General features: G+C 41.1%; 1 protein-coding gene across 4 annotated transcripts in view; it reads right to left on the bottom strand.

The window, feature by feature from the left end:
• The window catches only part of BRD7 (bromodomain containing 7), a 34,348-nt gene extending 15,488 nt beyond the window's left edge, over positions 1-18,860 (bottom strand). Inside the window, exons 1-5 of one of the 4 annotated variants that reach the window (XM_059153386.1) lie at positions 18,584-18,860; positions 17,912-18,120; positions 5,355-5,484; positions 4,959-5,016; positions 1,595-1,739 (exon numbers count right to left, since the gene is read on the bottom strand). In XM_059153386.1, the coding sequence (XP_059009369.1) occupies positions 1,595-1,739; positions 4,959-5,016; positions 5,355-5,484; positions 17,912-18,120; positions 18,584-18,632 (591 nt within the window). In that variant the 5' untranslated portion in view covers positions 18,633-18,860. The remainder of the gene's footprint in view (positions 1-1,594; positions 1,740-4,958; positions 5,017-5,354; positions 5,485-17,911; positions 18,121-18,583) is intronic. The other 3 variants (XM_059153387.1, XM_059153388.1, XM_059153389.1) reach the window with 3 other exon arrangements.
• Positions 18,861-22,405: the final 3,545 nt, after the last annotated feature.

Raw genomic sequence — 22,405 nt, 5'->3', positions numbered from 1 at the left:
ATTATTACTTATAAAAGGGACCACTGGGCCTCTAACCAGCAAGAGAGTACTGGATTATTCCACTGATCTCATCTGTTAAGGAAATGTGTAGATTCCACGAAACCTAACTGTCATGTGCTAGGCTTTATTGGGCTCTGGGGAAATGGCACTTGCTCATTCAAAAAGTTAAATAACCTTTGTGCATACTTTTCAGGTAATTAAAAAAAACTGAACAGCTTAATGAGCTGAATTAAATAATTAATATTACATCAGGCTATTGATTTCCCCCCCTCCAAAAAATGCAGTAATGTAGAAAACTCCGAAAAGTGAGAGTATTAGTTTGTTTCAGTTACAACAAATCTTAATAATCATTTGTGCAAAAACACGTAGGGTGCACATTTCTCCTTTCTCCTGTCATCGTAAAAAAAAGATCAGAGGAAAACTATTTACTGAAAGAAAGAAAAAAAAAAAACCCAACCCTGTGAAATTTTTTTTCCACTAAGCAGTAAGAAGGTCAGAAATATGCTGAAATAAACCCTTCTAGCCTAACTTTCACCAGATGAGAAGTTTGGAAAGCTTCCTTTTCTGTGAATACAAGAGAATGTTAACTCAGGTTTCCAGAGTAAGTGGAATATTATTGCATTCGAATGGATAGGAAAGATAGAATTAAATACTAGTTTTATTCATAAATCTCAACTGATTGATATGTGGATTAAAAAAAGGTAAAAAGATAATCTAACCATTTAGAATCTAGTACTTAGGTCAGATGAATACTACAAAGTTCATTTCAAAAAAATAAAGGTAAAATAGGTATTATCTAAACCAGTTAAGTTTGGGCGGTTTGATACAGATAAAATTTTTTAGAACACAAGGTTCCTTTCTTTGAAGGTCAAAATGAAAAGTATGCTGTTGAAATCAACATACACCGCAGCTACTTAAAGATGGAAAAACTTGCACTATAACATCAGGCACACACATCACCCTCTCATCCCTTACGTGTTCTTCACTTTTTTAAAAATTCCCTTCCTCTCTTTTGAAGAAAATATGCTCAACAAATATAGCCAAATTGAGTTTGGGAAGCAACTGACTTTCATCAAAGAGAAGTGTAATTAAACTTTTGTTTACTATTTCTGGACAAGCCAACTTCTCCTCTGTTTGAGAGGCATGCTACACTTTAGCTGTCTAGAAACAGAAAAGGAAACTACTTTGTCACAACTTTCATTTAAGTATCAATTTTACCCATATTGGTCGGAAATGGAAAATTTGACATTTTTTCATTTTAAAGTTTGAGAATATATATTGTAGAATATATGAAATTCAAAATTTTTCTAAAATGCCCCCAAATAATAAAAAGACAGCAGACGGCTTAGTTTGTCTGGTTTTCTATCACCAAGCTCAAAAATGTTTTCTGAGATAGAAAAATACAAACATTTTGGATATTAAAATAAATTTAATTCTCTGCAAAATAAGAAGTCAATGAGAAAGCCTCCTATTACCAGATATGCAGACTTCTACCAAGACCATATATATACAGTATCCAAGAGTTTGACTCTCAACTGAATAGTTACGTTACTCTGGTAGGTTTTCTAATCACAACATAAGTAACTATGGTTACCTTTAGTTCTTCTATGGACTGGTAATCATTGTTCTTAATCTTTTCTTTCATGGTACTAAAATCCATTGGGTGCTTAATGATCATGGAGTAGCCGGGAGCAATAAAATCAGTCACAGGAAATGAAAAGAAAGCACTTGGGTCTTTCCTGTGAAGATAAGAAAAAGGTAGTTTTATTTCTACTGCAAACAAACCTACTGGTCTGGGCACAAAAGTCAGGGGAAACATTTCAGTGCAGAAAGAATCTGTACTATGCTAACATGCTCTTCACTGCAAATTGAAGGAATGATTTTATTTTATTTTTTTAATTTACTTGACAGAGATTACAAGTCGGCAGAGAGGCAGTCAGAGAGAGAGGAGGAACAGTTTCCCTGATGAGCAGAGATCCCGACGTGGGGCTCAATCCCAGGACCCTGAGACCATGGCCCGAGCCAAAGGCAGAGGCTTAACCCACTGAGCCACCCAGGTGCCCCATGGAATGATTTTATTTTTTAAAAGACATTTTAAGGGGCGCCTGGGTGGCTCAGTGGGTTAAGCCGCTGCCTTCGGCTCAGGTCATGATCTCAGCGTCCTGGGATCGAGCCCCACATCGGGCTCTCTGCTCAGCGGGGAGCCTGCTTCCTCCTCTCTCTCTCTGCCTGCCTCTCTGCCTACTTGTGATCTCTGTCTGTCAAATAAATAAATAAAATCTTTATTAAAAAAAAAAAAAAAAAAAAAATAAAAGACATTTTAAAATTTGACAGAGAGGGAGAGTGAGCACAGTAGGGAGAGTGGGAGAGGGAGAAGCAGGCTCCCCACTGAGTAGGGAACCCTATGTGGGGGCTTAATCCTAGGACCCGGAGATGATCACCTGAGCCTAAGGCAGATGCCTAACTGAGCCACCAGGTGCCCCTGAAGGAATGGTTTTAAAGACTCATAATAACAAGGTTAAGATGTTTTACATACTAGCTGTACCCTTAAGACAAAGAATCTTTTAAAATATGCATGCTAATAAATCTGTAGCACCTCCTACATAGGGAAAAATGAAACAAAAGATCTAAGACTAACTGACCAATGTCAAGGTTTTTGGGAGATAAGCACTATGTATTTTTTTCAACCATAGGGGAAAAGATGGAAAGAATAACTATAAAGGCACACCTACAATCTTCCATACTGATTTATAACTGTAAGCTGTGGACTCCTGGTGGGCCACACAATTCACATGAGTATCTGTATTTTCTTTTTGAATATCTGTATTTTCTTAATCAGTGGCTCTGACTTTTGTGTGTGTAGGGGAGTACTCAAAAAACTGCCATTAAAAAGGTCTTCATATGACCCCCAAACTTAAGAACCAGTGCTTTCTATTGTAGGCTCTCAATTCTGGCTGTGCATGAGAATCAAGAGAGGAGCTTTAAAAAAAAAATCCAGGTTTGGGGGGTGGCTCACCCTAGACCCACTACATCAGAATCTCCCGGGAAGGAGGGTCTGTCCAGGCACTGGTACTGAGTACTGGTACTGCACTATCTGGGCTTGGTAATCCTAGTACTGACAGGGTTGAAGACCACCGTATATGATTAGGTCATTAGATTGATTTTCTCTTCTGGAAATTTGGCAAAGCCAAGTTTTCTTACTCTACATAATCATAACAATAAAAATCGTTTAAAAAGTAGTAAAAAGAGCAACTTTCAGAATGTATTTACCATATGCAGGCCCAGTGGAAGGTGCCTGATGTATTTTTTATCAAATCCTTACAAAAACCATCAAGGTGGTGGCAGCCTCACTTAGAGATGAGGGAACTGGGGCTCAGAGGTCAATTTTTTTGTTCTAGGTCATAAATCTGATAGAAGATAGAGCTGGAATCTAAACTCAGCTGTTTGTTTTTCCTTAGCAGGATGCCTAGGCGGTGAGACTAGAAAATAAAGAATAAGCAAAAATACCCAGTCTGTCTACAGTAGTTACTATGCATAACAACAGTGATCATCTCTGGAGGACTTCTTCAGAGCAAATTATCTATACCCACCCTTGAATCAGACATTTTAACATAACCCTAACTAACTACACCATTTGCCAGCATTTGGGCTGAGCTGAAGGATGAGGAATCACTAATGAGCATTCAAAAAATGTGGCTCTGAGTTCTAATTCCCAAAATGTTTGGAGAAATGTCAATATCCTTGGCCTAAGAGAGACCTTTGCTTTAAAGATTTTATTTATTTATTTGAAAGAGAGAGAGAGATGTCACCAATGGGGAGAGGCAGAGGGGGAAGCAGGCTCCCACTGAGCAGGGAGCCCAATGTGGGACTCAACCCCAGGACATGATTATCATGACCTGAGGTGAAGGTAGATGCTTAACCAACTGAGCCACCCAGGCACCCCTAAGAGAGACCCTGTTAAGTGGATTTCTTTTAAGTTGACAGCATTAAGCTACATCCTGGTCTTATGTTAAAAAAATAAAACTTCAAAGGGAGCCAAAACACTTCAAAATCATACAGTCTAGTAGAGTCAGAACACCTACTGTTTACCTGTTCAAATTTGGGGGACAAGTAATGAATGACTTACTTAAGTGTAAAGACTGGAGATGTAATTTTCTCATTTATCCTGTTAACACCAAAAAGGGAGAGAGGCCACTACCTTCTCGTCTTAATTTCAAAGCTGGAGAGGTGGTGAATACCGAGAGCACAAGAGGCTTTAACTTACAAAATGATATGTAATGTGTTCTGGGGTTGACAGAGGACAACCCAGTGAGAACAAAGTTCACTAAGAGAATGCATGCCCTCCACCCATGAATCCTCTGCAAATAATAGGTCTTTGAACTTAAAATTCAAATTCCGAGTAGAGACAGGTATCAAAAATATGTATTTTAATGAAGATGGAGTTTTTTTCCCCCTTTTATGAACTTAACATTGGTTTAATCTAGATACTGTAATTTTTAGAGCAAAATTTTGCATGTAAGAAAGGGTCACAAATTCTCTTTAGTTTGTTTCTTCTTCCAGACTTAATAATTACTGAATATTCACAGCACTATAAGCACTGAACAAATATATAGAAGGTATTTTCATCTATTAGCGAAGTGAAAATATCTGTATTGTTTATTCCTGGTTTAAAGTTTCAACATCAGAAGTTACTTAAAAGAGAAATTTGCCATTAAGAGTATTATGTAACACTCTTCAAGTTGCCAGTTAAAACAAACCAAAGGAGAACATTTTAAAGTCAGCTTCTTAAAGTACTTTCTACTGCCAGGCAAAATATTTATCATCCACTTTAAAATCAAGTACATTTGGATTGAGGCCACAAAATGTGGCTTTAAATAATAAAAAATAGAGAAGTGGTTTGGATCCTATATTTCCCATTTTAATTTCCAAGTTATAAAAATGTTGGAAAAAACATTTACCTCTGTAATTGTCTCATCAGTTGATTCAAAGCTTCTTGAAGGGGTGTCTGTTCTACTTCTAAAGCAAAGAAGAAAGTGAAAGAGTATTTTCAAAAAGAAGATTCTAGAGAGTATTGTTTAGCTTATTTTCTCTGAGGTACCTCATATCCATCATTAACTATCTCACACAGCAATTCCATTTCTCTTACAAATATACTGAACTATGAAAATTTCAACTCAAAATTGAAGCTAATTTAAAGCTCATATGCAGTGACAGAAAAAAGAACACTTCAAAAAATTCAATTAAACAGCTTTAAAAATTTAACTTAAAAACTAAAAACCCACTTTCCCTGGCTACAACCCTTAAAATAATTTCCGCCTCCTCATTCACAGAAGTTAATTCAGAGTTATTCCAACCTTCTTGTTTGGCTAAGGAGCTTGCAAGAGGCTTCTCAGGAGGCAAGTCTAATCTTACAGGGGCCTGGCACTGGAGGTCTTTTTCTGCATCATTCTCCATGCGGTCCCGATCTCGCTTCTTTTTATCCTCCTAAATTAAACAAAGGGAAATAATTTAGAGTTACTTCAGAATTAATACCATAAAAACAAATAATACTCATTTCATTGAAAAAACCAAAAACAAACAACAAAACCCAAAAGCAAAAAAAAAAAAAAAAAAAAATCCCTCAGAAAAGAGTCTTAAGAATGAAATCTTAATGTATTTTACTGCCATCTACTGGAAAAGGAGAGAATCACAGTTCAAGGGCAAGGGCGGGGGTGGGAGATAGCGCTTCTATATACCAGAAATAACCAATTAGAAAAATAATTACTATACACAAAAGATAACATACCCAGCAATAAATCTAATAAAAGATGCCCAATACCCTTTGGGAAAAATTATTAAACATTATTGAAAATTCATTGTAGAAAACCAGAATAAAGGAGATATACCATGTTCATGAACTGAAAGATAATCAATTCTCTCCCAAGTCATCTGTAAGTAAAATGTAATGTCAGTGAAAATTTAAGACAGAATTTTTCATGAAATTTGACAAGCCAATCATAGAATTTATCTTAAGAGTGAGTCATCAGGAATAATCTACACAATTTTGAAAAAAAATCACAATAAGATGTGTCAGATAGTATTTGTATAAAGTGATAATAATTAAGACAATGTGATCTGACAGACAAACAGACTAACATACAGAGTCCAGAAACAGACTTGTGCACATAGAAAAGTCTTGTTATATCAGGGGTGGCATCAAAAATCAGTAACAAAAGGGTAGTGCTGGGATAACTGGATATCTACATGAAAAAGAAAATAAAATTAAATCTCTCCTTCATGTCATACACAAAAGGAAATTTCAAGTAGACTAAGGACTTAAATGTACAAAGCAAAGCTTTAAAACTTCAGATAAATATAAGGAATCTTCATGACCCAAGAGTAGGGAAAGATTTTCTTACCAAGAAGCAAAGCCAAAACACTAGCTATTAACTGAGATAAAGTACTTCTAACACAAAAATCTCATATAAAGTATTAGCAAAAATTACAAAGAGCATTTATTCAGGTAAAATTCAGGTAAAAAGGAAAATGGGTAGAAAACGGGTAAAGGATATCACAGGTAATTCCCACAAGAAACCTGAAATAAAAAAGTATGAAAACAAGCTCAAGCTCCCGAGAACTCTGGGAATTATAAATTTAAAAACTAGAATGTATTTCATATCTCTGATTGACAAAAATTAAAATGCCTGAAAATTTCAAATCTTGATGAAAATGTAGAGAAATTGGGCTCTCCTACCTTATAGATGAGTGAGTAAATACGTATAATCACTAGAACAATGAACAATATCTAGTAAAGCTGATGATGCCTTTCCCCTACTACTCAGCTATTCTATTCTTGGGCATATACCCTAAAGAAACTTCCTTTCACACAGTATACATGAAGGATAGGTATAAGAATACTTACTGCCATACTCTGAAATAGTAAAAAATTATGAACAATCCAGTATCTACCAAAAGGAAAATGGTTAATATATTATGAATATTTAGACAGCAGGCAAAATTAATAGGCTAAAGTTACACTGTATCAAAATGTATGTTAAGAAATATAATTTCTAGGGGCACCTGGGTGGCTCAGTGGGTTAAGCATCTGCCTTTGGCCCAGGTCATGATCTCAGGGTCCTGGGATCAAGTCCCGCATCAGGCTCTCTGTTCAGCAGTGAGCCTGCTTCCCCCTCTCTCTGCCTGCCTCTCTGCCTACTTGTGATCTCTGTCAAATGAATGAATAAAATCTTTAAAAAAAAAAAAAAAAAGAAAAATATAATTTCTAGAGACAAAAGTTGAGAATAAGTGTTACTAGTTTTGTAGTTTGAAAACGCATATATGTATATTATTCACAGATCTATGTAGAAGTAGTAAAATTACAAAAACAAGTATGCAAGCGATGCACATGAAACTCATGAAAGTGGTTCACTCTAGTGCAAGGGAGAGAAGAATGAGATTCTAGAATACACAAAAGGCTTCAACTGGATCTATACTCTTAATTTCTTTTTTTTTTTAAATTAATTTATTTTCAGAAAAACAGTATTCATTATTTTTATACTCTAATTTCTTAAAACAAAAACCAAAACCCCAAAACCAAAAACATCAAGCAAAAGGTACAATGCTGAAATCTGCTAAAGCTGGGTGGCTGGTATCCAGGTAGCAGTTTTATCATTTTTTAAAAATTAAATTTCTGGTAAAATTGTCCAAAAATGTCATTTTATGCCTCTGAGAATCAAGATTCTCCACAGGATCCTATCAACTCCAAAACTACTTTCTTGGCTTATGTCCTCATTTTTGTCCTAGTATCTAGGGCAGTGGTTCTCAAAGTGTGCTCCATGACCAGCACCATCAGCTGGGAAATTGCTAGAAGTGTAAATTCTGAGTTACAGTTAGGTTTTCAAGCTTCAGTGCACATCAGAATCACCTAAAGAGTTTGCTGAAACCTTAATATCTTGGCCCTGTCTCCAGAAATGCCCATCCAGTAGGTCTAAGGTAGAGCCTATGAGTATTACCAACACATTTTCAGGCCATTAGGGTGTTGCTGCTATAAAAATCACACTGAGTATCACGGACACAGGGCTTCCCTTCTAAGGGTCCAAAGCATCTAATACAGAATGTATAACTGTCTTAAAAGCTCCAGAGGAGGGGCGCCTGGGTGGCTCAGTGGGTTAGGCCGTTGCCTTCGGCTTGGGTCGTGATCTTAGGGTCCTGGGATCGAGTCCCGCATCGGGCTCTCTGCTCAGCAGGGAGCCTGCTTCCTCCTCTCTCTCTGCCTGCCTCTCTGCCTACTTGTGATCTCTCTCTGTCAGATAAATAAATAAAATCTTTAAAAAAAAAAAAAAAAAAAAGCTCCAGAGGAAAATTCTATAAATTGCACTCATCATGCCCTTGACTTCAGTTACTATCAAGCTGACTGGTGTCTGTTTTTTATGGCTTTGTGACAGACTCTGGAGGAGCAAATCTTGACGTTGGAAAGTTTGTATCTTTTGCCCAGAAAACCTGGCATGAATCTTTTGTAGGCTGGAAGGTTTCCACCTGTTCAATGGAAAAAGACCCCCTAGAGATTCAGATTCCTTCCTAGTAAACGTACATTGTGGAGTGAGGACAGCCTGGAAGGCAAAGCACTCTCCTAGGTGGAAAGAACTAGGACCATAGTGATAGGAATCTAGAGCAGGGGTTGGCAAACTTTTCTGGTAAATGGTCAGATAGTATATAATTTAGTTTTGTGGTCCATAAGGTCTGTCACAACTACTAACCTTTGCCGTTGGCGTGAAAGCAGCCACAGACAATATATAATGAATGAGTGTGGCTGTGTTCCAATAAAACTCTATTTATAAAACCAGGTGGCACCGGCCATGGTTGCTGATGGTCTATGGGCTCAAGTTCTAGCCCTGGCTTCATCCTTAACACACTCTGTGACTTTCTTAGGCAATTCCTTTTATCATGAGGCCTCTTCATCATCCATAAGATAGAGATTTAACTGCTGATTTTATTTATCCTAGAATGTCAATGAGATGGTGAAATGAGGTCAAGTAAGAGAAAAGTTGAAAAAAGTACCAAAGGAAGGTACTACCTGATAACTTTATCTTGTCAGCATGGTCTACAGTAACCACCTTATTTTCAATGACAAGAGAATATAGTCTTCTGGGCTAGGGTCCAAAAGAGAAAGAGCATATAAAAACCTATACGGGAAACTACCCTAAACTAAATGGAGATACTGTAATGTGTTACTGGCAGATTGGGAATTAGGAGACCTGGCATCTAGTTTACCAGAATGGGATCTTGAACAGGTTACCCCACTCACTCACTCTTAGTTTCATTTATAAAACGCTTTGAGCTCTACAATTCCCTCTCCACTTAAAATTCTGATTTCAACCTTATTTTCTTCATGATTCAGAATATAGTATAGAATCTTCCTGCGAATGTCCCTTACTAAAGGTTACAGAGATGTAAAACCAAACGTTAACACAGTTATGCTCAATAGTTAGTGCATTCTGCCAGTTACATGTACAGAACGAAACAAAAATACTAGAGCCATTTAACTCAGGTAGCCAAGGAAGAGGGTTTAGTTACAGTTTATAAATGGGTTTGCCACTTATTAGCTATCAGATTGTAGATAAACTATGTAATTTTGGGGGACTAATTTTCTTATCTCTAACATACACAAAAGGGGCACCTGAGTGGCTCCATCGGTTACGTGGTCTGCCTTTGGCTCAGGTTATAAGCTCAGGGTCCTAGGATTGAGCCTAGCCTTGCTTCTGGCTCCCTGCACTGTGCAAAGTTGGCTTCTCCCTCTGCCCCTCCCCTGGCTTGTGCTCCCTCTTTCTCTTAAATAAATGAAATCGTAAAAAAAAAAATATATATATATATATATATATATATATACACACACAATAGTACCTCAGAAGATTGTTTCGAGGATGAAATAAGACAGTGTATGTGGAATTCCAGTGAAGTACTCACTCACAGTGTTCACTCATTCATTCATGTATTCAGCAAATAAATGAGGTTCTACTGTGTGGATACACACTGGTGGATAAAACACACACAGCCCTGCCCTTAGGCAGCCGAGAACATTAACAACAGAGACACACATTAAACAACTCATTAAAAAAACCCAAACAGATTTCATGGGGAGAGTAACTGTCGGGTGAATCTAATTTAGACTGGACAAGTGTGGGAAGGCTTCTATAAGGAAGTAACATTTGAGCTGAGATCTGAAGGACAGAATTTAGCCAGCCGGCAGGGGAGTGGGGGTTGGAAAGAGCATTCCAGACAGAGGAAGTATCCTCTGTGCAAGAAGGTCCAGGCAGTAGACAAACCATGGCTTTCTGTTAACTACAAACACACTGGACTTAATTTCAGAACTTCCCTGTAACAGGTGATTTTAGAATGTAATTGAAAAATCAGTCTTACTACTTTGCAGTGATGCCTCATTCCAGCAAAAGAGCATCAACAGATTGAAAAGAGCATCTGCTGCACAATTTAGTCGTTAGGTCTCCTTTGTCTTCCCCCAGCTTCCCAAGACAAAATGGAAACACTTTCCTCAGGACTCCCAGAACACTTTATTTATACCTCTGCTAGAATTTACACCAGGCCATGAAGTTTATCTATCCCAGTTGCTTTCCCAGTCCAACTCTGAGCTCCTCCTATATGGCAGGAACTGTATCTTATTAATCTTCCTCATTTGAATCTAGTACAAAGTCTGGCACACGTCTTTCCAGTAAATGTCCGCTGAATAAATAAATGAATAAATAGCCTTGCCATCAGAGAAGCAACACTACTCTTATGCTTTTAGAGTCCTTCCTTCTGTAGTGGCACAGCTGGCTCATTTGGAAGTGTGACTCTTGATCTCAAGATCATGGCTTCAAGCCCCACATTGGTACAGAGATTACCACACACACACACACAAAAAACCATAAATAAACTTTAGGGGCACCTGGCTGGCTCATTTGGTAGAGCATGTGATTCCTGACCTCAGGGTTTTGAGTTCAAGCTCCATGCTGGGTGCAGAGATTACCAAAAAAAAAAAAAAAAAAAAAAAGAAAAAGAAAAAGAAAAAGAAAAAAGGTTAAACACACAAACACAAACACAACAAAAAGAGGATAGCTTCAGGAGGAAACCAGAGTGGGAGGATTTTCTGCCATGAGATCCTGGGTGTGGCAGATGTCACACCAAACAAATCAACGAATTGTTTTGACCGAATTTTCATTCTGTTTAATTACAGTCATTCATTTCTTCTCTCCGTTACGAGCTATCTCATCCTCTATGCCCCAGCTCAGCAATACAATGAGATACTAATAGGGCCTATCCCACATCTGTTATTTTTAAGAAGACAGTAAACATGATGGCATACAATAAACACTCAAATGTTGGTTTTCAGTAGTATCCCCCTTGGAATCTAGTTTAGTGCTTTAATAAAATAGGTGCTTATTGGAATTTATTATATGATGGCTTCAAATTCTCATTAAAAGTTTTAACCTCAGCTTTATAAATATTCTCTATATGTTAATGCTTATGATTTAAAATTTTTAAAAAATCTCTCATTTTATCCTGCCAAGATCTCTAGCAAAGGGACTAGTCTAACATCTTTGGCATTGAAACCTGAAGCTGACTTGCAAAACTGTTAAGACAGAATTTGGATTACGATTATGTTTTTCAGGAACACGGGTCTGACTTTCAATAAAGGAATTCAGAGCTCTCATCTGAGCTCTTTCATTAGAAAACCTTCTAGGTAGTTCTCCTTACACCCAGCCTCTGCTCTTCAATAGCTGCTAGAAGCTGCTAACAGATTAACATTACTAAGGCACTCAACTTTTATCATTCTTCCACTCAGAAAGTCTCTGACTGCTTAGGGTCAACATATTCAAGTTCAAATTTCTTCCTCTGACACCTCACCCGTGGTTCAGGTCTCATCCCTTACCCCTCTTCCTTTATTCTGTGCTTAAAAAGAAAACGCCTTTCAATCCCTTATATACACCCTCATACTGGCCCAGCTCCCTGCTACTGTTCTCAGCCCTCGCTGGTATGCAGCGTCCTAACCTCCGCTTCTCTCTGCAGCGCCGTGGTGTTCTCTTCAGGCATTGCTTCTAAAATCAGTGCGCAGGTGAAAACTGGGTCGTCAGATTACCTTTGAAAATCTCTACAGTAGCCAATAAAGGGCCATACTTACGGCCGTACACACAGGATCCTTCACATTTAATTGTACAAGATGAAAAGAACCTATGTTACAAATATAGCTCAGAGTATAGTTGATCCCATGTTGCCTGAACCATGCAGTGTAACATCACGATGTTCTAACTTCTAAAGACCAGCTCAAACGCGGCCACCTGAGCAAAGTCTTCTGTGATTCTCCCCAACCAGCCCCAGTACCTCTCCAGAGCCTCTTGGAGCTAGAACTCTCTGCCTCTGTTAGGACACAAATTTTAACCTCCCACTCCTACAAAGGGAGTGGAGGGCGTTGTCCACTCTAACAACTCTTTTCATGTTAATGACCTCCTGAGTGCAGGATTTGAGTTCTTGTTCTGACACTGTGTGACTATGAGCAACTTACTAACCTCTCTGAGCCTTAGTCTTCTCACCTGTGGAAGAGCAGACGGACGGTATGATCTTTTACTTTTGGATATGTATCTGAAAGAACAGATTGCTGGAGAGATACTTATATGACCATGTTAACAGCAGCAATATTTACCATAGCCAAGAGGTAGAAGCAAACCAGGTGTCTACTGATGATGAACGGATAAACAAAACATGGTATATTCATACAACCCAGTATCATTCAGCCTTAAAAAGGAGGGAAATTCTAACACCTGCCACAACATGGATGAACCTCCAGGAGAGTATACGAAGTAAAACGAGCCAGTCACAAAAAGACAAATACTGTGTGATTTCACTTCTATGAGACACCCAGAGTAGTCACACTCATAGAGAAAGCAGAATGGTGGAGGGTGGGGGATATGGAGAGTTGTTGAATAGGTATAAAAAAGTTCTGGAAATTGGATGTGTAACAATGTAAGTATACTCAACAGTACTGAACAGAACGCTTAAAGATAGTTAAGATGGTAAAGCCTATTCTAAATGTATTTTACCACCATTTTAAAAGAAGAGATGGTAATGCCAGCTTCATAGATTATGGTCAAGAGTAAGGGGAGATAACATATATTACACAGTAAACGCAGGGCCCAGCCTGTAATATGTATGTGTTCTGTGTACAGTATTCATACAGTTTTTTTTAGTAATCAGGTATGTGTGTTATGTGTGAATGGTTGTTATTTCACTTAAAATGGTTTTGTAAACACTTTTGTAGTTTTTAAAAATCACGACACTATCAGTGTAATGGCCAACACAGAATTTTACTTACTGCCCCTCAGTTTTACTTCACTGCCCTCTTGTGCCTATATTACTAGGCCAAATGATGTGAGCATTTTTCATCAGCTGTTATTTTGTTATATGATGTGGAAATAAATAACTTGAAAATGTAAAGCTGGACCTTTAGGAAAGGGTCATGTTATAGATAGTAAGAATTATGCCAGCACACAAATTCCTTTGCAATCACTCAGCATTCAAACGCTCAGGGGAAAAAAAGGACATAACACACTTTCATAGGGGTGGTGTTTAAATGATGACCTGATTAAAACGAAAGTATACACACCCACACACATATAGTACTCGTAATGCTCTGGTTGGTATTAAATGTTACCACTCTACATAGAGAAATACAGATACTAATGTATCTGGGCATTTTAAACTAATAAAACCAGGGCCTTCCATACTCAAGAGAAGAGTATCGCTTAACTCAAACACTTCTGAAAAATTATAGCGCTTTACGTTTTATGTGTGTGTGCCTCCCCAAATCTTCCAAAAGTAACAGATCCTCCATCCCCTTCCCCAACTAGAAGACACTTCCCAGCCTCCCTAGCAGCTAGGATGGCCATGTGGTTAAGTAAGTTGTGTGTGATGAAATATAAGCAGAAGTTACATATGCCTTTCAGAAAAGGGAAAGGGCATGCTTTATCTTTTCCCTGCATTCTTCCTCCTGCTGCGTGGTACTGACAGAAACATCACTCCTCCCTCAGAACCACACATCCCCTAGCCACTCCGAGGCCCATGGGTGTCATACAGCTGATTCTCTCCACGAAGAGACCGGAGACAACTGCTGTTCCTAGAACTCCCTGGAGATCCAGAACATAGCTCAGAGAGAAGTGTCCTTCTGAAGCCTCCCTACCTAGACAACACTATCAAAAGAACACATCTCCCCATCCCCAGTCTAGCCTGCAAAAAAACAGATGACCCAAACAGCTTCTACAGAACCAATGACATCTCAGATAATGTCCCCTGGTCCCTGGCCCTGAATCCTGGGGAAATGGAACCTAGCATAAATTCACTGCACTTCTTTGAGTTTCCATTTTACCTTTTATAAAATGGAAACTAATCTACCTGTCCTATTCTGCAGGGTGTTCAGTCCAAGTAAGACTATGGATGCAAAAGCATTTTAATTTACAACAGAATCAAAATATAATGAAGGCTAATGACATTTAGAGCTACAGTCAAGAAAGACCAGAGTGGCTAGAACAGATGGAGAGAATTCCAGGAACTTAACCTGAAGATATCCTTATAAAATTATATAGAGATTTGTGTCCATGAGACTCACTGCAGCTTTATTTATAGCATTTAGACATAATATAAAATAAAATAAGGTACATCAATATAACCAAATACTATGTAGTTAATAAAAAGAATGAGGTAAGTGATAAAAGAAAGAAAGAACACAAGCATATCAGCTGGCGTTATGGTGCCAGGACTAAAATTGGAAGTGGTTAAAAGGGATGACCTCACCTCCCAGTTCAATGAGATGAACAAAGTAGAGAAGAGACTACAGGGGATCAAAGTCGCCCACACACCTGGGAGATGAGAGGCAAGTGGAGGAGTGAGCAGATCACAGATAGCAAGCTACCACCTCCGTGCAGAAGTGGCCACCTAGGAGAAGAGTTCAAATCCCAGCAACCTGGAAAAGCTCAAACCTGGAGCCACCAGGAACCAGAAAGTCTCCAGACCGGATGCCAGTCAGGAGTGGGGAGAGATGCTGGACTGAAAACAAGCAGCGGCTGGGAGGACCTTCAGTCTCCTTCCCTGGTTGGCCCCTGAAATACCAGCAGTCAGGTAATAACCTTGTTTCAGGAGGGATTTTTCTCTGGAGAACAGACACCTGGGGGATCCACCAAAATGATCGGGTCTCTGTTTAGTGACTCTCCAGCTGACAAACTGTCTAGACACAGAGTATTTCATCAGGCTGTTGTGTGGCACATGGAGATAGAGACAGACCAGGAAGGCTCAACAGGTAACAGATAAGAGATGAGGTTAATGTAAAAAGAGGAGACCAAGAAAATAAACTGAAGAACTTGAGGGGAAATAAGAGACAAAGCAGGGAGCAAAAGAAAACAGGAAAAAAAAAAGGCAACAAATCCATCAATTAGTATCCTCAGGGAAAAACAAGAACAGGGTGCTATTAAACAAGGATAATGAGGGGAACGTGAGTAGCTCAGTGGGTTACAGCCTCTCCCTTCGGCTCAGATCATGAACCTAGGGTGCTGGGATTGAGCCCTGCTTCCCCCTCTCTCTCTGCCTACTTGTGATCTCTGTCAAATAAATAAATAAAATCTTAAAAAACAAAACAAAACAAGGACAAGGAGAGAAGAAGATGCTTTCAAAATTCTAGGAGACAGAACTTTTACTCTGGAATTCCACGCTGAGCGGAACTATCAAGCTATAGGAGCAGACTATATTAGGGTAAAGATGTTCAATCACATAAGGTCTTAGAAAAACCTACCTCCTATGAATGCTTTCTTAGAAGTTCATAGAATTAAGATTCCACCAGAAAAAGGGAGTAAATATAACATGGGATCCAGGAAAGAGGCAAAGGAAGGTCCCAGAAGGCCTAGAGAACAAATAATCCAGACTAGAGCAGGTCACAGAGGGCTACAAGATGGATGTTTCAAGAGGAGGGCAATTGTTTGGCCATGTGAAAAACAGAAATCAGATGGGTGTTATAAATCTGTCAAGAGTTTGGGAAGAGGGGTGCCTGTGTGGCTTAGTGGGTTAAGCCTCTGCCTTTGGCTCAGGTCATGATCTCAGGGTCCTGGGATCCAGGCGCACTGGGCTCTCTACTCAGCAGGGAGCCTGCTCCCCCTGCCCTCTCTGCCTGCCTCTCTGCCTACTTGTGATCCCTCTCTCTCTGTCAAACAAATAAATAAAATCTTAAACAAAAAGTTTGGGAAGAATTGGTACATGATAACCAAACCAATGAAGTAATTAACGAGGGACCAAGACCAGATCTGTATTTATTTTACGTGCCATAAGTGAACAATAATTAAACAGTGAATACTGATTTAACCAACAACTGTGGTGTACCTACACTGGGAGAACAGAGGAAGAGAAACTGGGGACAGGAAGTGGTATTAGAACGCTAATTTAAATTCTCATTTTCTATAACAGATCTGTAAAAGATGTAAACCGATAAATCAGGAAATACCATAAACCTACATTTAAAAAAGAAGACAGATATCCCAAAAAACTCTGAAAAGTTTGGGAAGTAAAACTCTAGGCTGGGGTAGGAGACTGCTTTTGTGTTAAAAGCCTTGAAGTATTCTTAATTTTTTAAAAATATGTTCAAGAACAACTTTACAAATAACAAAAAATAATTAAAAAAAAAGAGAGAGAGACTATGTGAGGGACTAAGGTAAGGAAAATTTATTGCCCTCCTTTTATTCATTTCTATATTGCTTGAATTTCTTAAATCATATGCATATAGCATATGGAAGAAAACATTAGATAGTTCTATACACTGACACAGCCTAGCCAAGGCAACTAAAAATTGAGGCCAAAAAATAATAGATTTACGAAATTCTAAAGAGTCTCTAAGATTTAGTGACTTCCCATGTGTTTAATCACATGGAATAGAACATTGCTGGTACATATAAACAAGAAAAATTACAAAGCTAATTTATGGAAATCTATTCTCAAGACCTAGTAATGGATTTAGTAAGTCACTCAGGGACAGGTTAAATCTGGGAAGTGCAGAAGTCTAGGACAATTCCAGATATGTGTATGATCATCCATGAAAGTTAATTATTATTATTTTGCCCCACTTATGAACCAACAGCACCTACTCCCCCCTCCTTTTTCCTATTAACTGCAAATGGTTAAGAAAATGCTTATTTTTAATCACTGGTGTGTCATATCCCTTATAGGTCTCTAATCGAATTTTCTCTTCAACAGACTCAAGCTTTAAGATCAAAACTGCTCATTATATATCTGGCATTATAGAATTTACTTCAGAACAAAATCTGAACCCCAAAAGATCCCGTTCACTTCTGAACTGAATTTTTTTTAAAAAAGATTTTATTTATTTGACAAACCTATCACAAGTAGGCAGAGAGGCAGGCAGCCAGAGAGGAAGGGAAGCAGGGTCCCGCTGAGCAGAGAGCCGGAGATCCATCCATGTAGGGCTCCAGGGCTCGATCCCAGGACTCCGGGATCATGACCTGAGCCCAAAGCAGAGGCTTTAACCCACTGAGCCACCCAGGGGCCCCTGACTTGATGATCTTTGACAAAGCTCCAACACTGAGGCTTTTCTGAGCATGACTTTTACCTTCCCTGGGTGGAGAAAATTCTCTGACACTGCTCCTGAAGTTCAGGACTCAGCTGCTCGCTGACCGGCTGTGAGAGTAACTAAGTATAATTAAATGGAGAGTTGCTGAAACTCACAGGGGATTCGTGTTTCTGTGCTGCCCTGCTCCGCCTCCAAACAAGGCAGATTTTACAGGCGTTTTAGCGTCTCGTTAGACACAAAGAGAAGTAAGTAAGGCAGCCAGCGGGCGGCGGGAACTCTTGAAAAGGGGTACCCCCAGCAACACGGAAGCCACGCAACATTTACCTTTACTCGTCTCCGTTTTCTCCCCTTTTCTTCCCCTGGAAGCTGCTTCTCTCCTTTCTTTCGCTTTTTCCGCTTTCTGTCCTTGTGTTTATCATGATCATTTTTGTCTTCGAAGAGGCTTGAGTCGTGCCCCGAGCTGCCCGTGGAGAGCTCGGTGACCTCGTTCCCTCCCACTTTGAGGACCAGCTTCAAGGGCTTCTCTACATACTCTTAAACAAAAGGAGAGAGCCTGGATTACCGCCGGACGCGCGGGGCAGCGTCCTCAATGCAGAGGCAGCGTGGGCGGAGGGAGAAGGGGCGCCACGGCCGCGGCGGCTGTGGGCACGCAGTGGGCGCCCCGCGAAGCACCTGTTGACTGACGGACACTTGCCCCGAGGGTGTCCCGAACGCTGCGGGCCTCTGGGCGCCGTCTCACACCTCCCGGCAAGAGCCCCGCCGGGGACCAGGGGTCTGGGGTTCGAATGCGGCCCCCCGCCTGGGGTCTGCGCGGCCTCCGGCGGGCCGCGCCCCCTTCGCGGGTCCCGGCCTGCCCGTGGGAGGTGCGGCCCCCCGGCCCGCCTCCGGAGCTCGAGAGTGGTCTCGAAGGAGCGAGGACCCTCCTCCCTCCCCCACCGCTCCCAAGCCCGGGGCCGCCGCGGGCCCTCCGCTCCCGCACCGCAGCCCACTCCTCACCCTCATAGAGGTGTTTGTCCGACTTGTGCTTCTTGTGCTTCTTGCCCATATCCGACCGGGCCCCGGTGCCCGCCCCCCGCGCCAGGCCCAGGCCGTGCGGCGCCGCTTCCGGTCCGGGCCAGGCAAGCGGAGGGCGGGAGCGGGGCCCGCGAGACCCCGCGCCGCGAGGCAGGGGGACGGCGTGCGCCGGGCGGCGCGAGGCCCCTCACGAGAAGACGGCGCGCGAGACCCGGCCGTAGCCCGAGAGCGGCGGCGGGGCTGCGAGCGGCCCGCGCGGAGGCGGGAGAGAGGGCCCGCCGCGCGCGCTGGGTGCGGCCGGCTGCCCGTGGCGGCCCCTTGCGGCTGGAGGTGGCTCTGCAACCCACGGGTCGGGGGCGGAGTCCGAATTGGGGGGCGGAGACCGGGCTGGGGGCGGGGTTCACTGCTCAGAATCTCCTGCCTCTCTCCTCTCCTCTCTCTTCCTCACCTTTCTCTTTCCCTCTTCTACCTTCTCTTCCTCCCTTCCTCTCTTTCTTCCCTCCCTCCTTCTCTCCTTTTTAATGTCTCTGTCGATCTAATTGTCCGTCTCCGTCTCTCCTTCCCTTCCTCTCTCTGTCTCTGTCTCATTGTCTCTCTGTCTCTGTCTCTCCCATCCTCTCTCTAACTCTGTTTCTGTCTGTCCGCCAGTCTTTCCATCTCTCCCTCCCGTCCTCTCTGTTCCTTTCTCTTTCCTCCCTGCCTCTTTCCTCCCTTCTCTCTCTTTCCCTCTCTTTCTCCCTTCCCTCCCTCTTCCTACCACTCTTCTTTTTCTATCATCCTTCCCTCTTCCCTGACTCCACACTTCTACCCCTGTCCCTCTTATTTTTGTCTTCCCTTTGACAATATTTATTGAACCTTGTACTAGATGCCGGATCCCACAAATCCAGCACATGGGTAACTAGAAGGATTCTAATCTTAAGAACAAAATAAAACAAAAACCCTTATGTGCTGGGTCTGTGACTAAAACTGTAACTAAACTAACTAAAACAACATAAAAAATGTGAAACCGAGTGTTTTTTGGTAAAACTCATATATGGAAATAAACATTGACGTCTGGATGAAAAGGTTCTGGTAGAGTGAAAGTGGACTGTTTTAGTTTTAGTTTTATGTTTCTCCTTATTGTTTGAAAATTTTTTCATGTACATGTTAACTTATTAAAAGCTTTTATTTATTTAACTTTTTAAAAGATTTTATTTATTTATTTTACAGATAGAGATCACAAGTAGGCAGAGAGGCAGGCAGAGAGAGAGGAAGGGAAGCAGGCTCCCCGCTGAGCAGAGAGCTCAATGCGGAGCTTGATCCCAGGACCCTGGGATCATAACCTGAGCTGAAGGCAGAGGCTTTAACCTACTGAGCCACCCAGGCGCTCCTAAAAGCTTTTATTTATTTATCTATTTATTTAGAGAGAGCAGGAGCAGGGGGGGGCGGTGAAGAGAGAGGAAGACAGAGAATCTTAAACAGGCTCCATGCTCAGTGCGGAGCCCAACATGGGACTCCCACTCAGGACCCTGAGATCATGATCTGAGCTGAAATCAAGAATAAGTTCTTAACTGACTGAGTGCCCAGGGCCCCAATGTTAATTTTTTTTCTAAATGAAAAAGATTGAAATACAAGTTAGAAAATAACTTGAAAAAAATGATGAAAATGTATCTATTAGAGCTATACCAACTAAGATTCCACACCAAGAGCATTGCTCTTAGATGTGCATCTACTCCTTGATGTTGTTCTAAGCCTTTCTCACTCACTCTTACCCTCAGGTACTGAGCCCTGCTGGAGAGCTGTTATTCACATTTCTGCTCATTGGCCAAATATATTGTATCTAGCCAAATATAGTATTAAGATGTACTTATTATAACACATGCAGGGATGTTGGCTGCAAAGGAGCAATATAATGTTGATATTTTTCCACATGACAATTTCATAACATAGGAAGCACAGAAACATGCTTATTCCCATTTTGAAGATGAGAAATGGATGCCCAGAGAAATGAGGTAGGTTGCCAGTGGTGGTAGAGCCTAGACTCACATTCAGGTCTTCTGAATTTGAAACACAAGCTCTTTTTCATATGAATATGGGCAAGATGTCTTGACTGTCTCTACTTTTAACCTTATAATGCCCTGTGTATTTTTAAACTAAACCCATAATCACAGCCTTCTCTCAATAAAGGATCTTAGTCATTTACACTTTAGTAAGAATTTGGACCTCTGGATCATATCTCCTAGAAAGATTTGTAGCTTTAGTTTGAATTCCAATGGTAAAATGGGAGATTTGTAGTTCAGGTCAGTTTGAATTATTTCAGGAAAACTAAAAAGATTCCAAGTAAGAAGATTTTCAAGTAAAGCTTGAAGATGGGAACCAGGGATCTGATGCTATCTGGTATCTCTTTGTCTCTCTTTGTTTTGTCTCTGTGTACATTAGGCTCCATTTCTCCCCCACCCCCCATGGATGAAAACATGGTTACCAGTAGCTGTTTCCAGATTAACTGGGTCAATAGTCTATTCTCTGTCAGTTTCCCCAAGGAAGAAATGCCAGAGAAGGGCTCTGATTGCCTTGGGTTGGGTCACATATTTCATGGGCTGGGGAATGGGAGATTGATTCAACTTGGGTACCAAGTCTGCCCCCAGGGCAAAGAGGAGTTAGAGTTTGTGACAGCCAGGCCCCATCAGACCCTCAAGGTTAGCCAGGGAAGATAAGGTTCCTTGAATAAAGGGAGGTGCTTTTTCATGAGGGCTAGAAGTTTGTGTCTGTTACCTTTCTGTAACAGGCCTCTTGGGCATCGGCGAGGTGGAGTCAGAGTAGGGGAAGAGAGGTTGTGCTGAGGAAGAAAACTTCAGTTGCTCTGAGATCAAGCCACCATTGCCCACTAAGTATAGGGCAATGGTTCAGCTTCTCAGTCATTGGGTATTATCTTTTTCTTTAAGGGGAATTGTGATACCAGTCCCCCACCCCCACCCCAGAGTCCTGCCTCTGCTGTAATTTGAGTTTACCTCTTTACTTCCTATCCCCTGGTGTGTTTCCCCAGAGAGGGGGCTGGTCTCACTCCCTTCATTCCTAGCATAATGACATAACACCCAGCATAATGACTACTACTCTCTGCAAATGCCCCTCAGAGCTAGCTCACTGTGTGTGTGTGTGTGTGTGTGTGTGCATGCATACACGTGTGTGTGTCTTTCTTTTCTCTGACCAGCCTGGGATGAAGGAAAAGGGTCTAGTGAACTCATTCCCCTCAGCAGAGATCATACTCAGGTCCCAAATTGTTCCTAGCAGTGAAAAAATGAGTAAGAGCTTGAAACAGAAAACACCTCACAGAAGTTCCTGAGAGATAGAAACCCTGACTTATCCACTTTTTTAAAAAATTCCTGATTCCAGGACAGTCCTGGTCCATAAAAGTCACCAGAAAATGAGAGCTGAATGGAAACTTTCGATGTAGGGCAGAATCTAAAGTGACCCCTGGAGACTCCTGCTTCGGGTATTTATGGTCTCCAGCTGAGTGTGGAAGGGCCTAGAGACTTGCTTCTAGCCCATGGGAAAGGTGATGAGATGAGCCCATGGCAAAGGTGATGAGATGTCCCTTCTGTGATTCAGTTACTTAAGACAGTAACTTCTGTCTTGCCAGCCAGTTACATTGCCTTCTTGGCTTCTGTGCTTTGAGGAAGCCTCTGGAGAGGCTCACATGCAAGAAACTGAGAGTAGCCTCCATCCAGCAACCCGCAAGGATGGAGGCTGTCAGCCCAGCAGCCCCTGAGCCATTGACTGTGCCAACAACACCCTGAGCTTCAAAGTGAATCCTTCCTCAGTGGAGTG

Source organism: Mustela lutreola, chromosome 16 (assembly GCF_030435805.1).
Source record: "Mustela lutreola isolate mMusLut2 chromosome 16, mMusLut2.pri, whole genome shotgun sequence".
Classification (NCBI taxonomy): domain Eukaryota; kingdom Metazoa; phylum Chordata; class Mammalia; order Carnivora; family Mustelidae; genus Mustela; species Mustela lutreola.
Note: the sequence above shows the minus strand (reverse complement) of the source record. Positions and strands in the feature narration are given on the sequence as shown.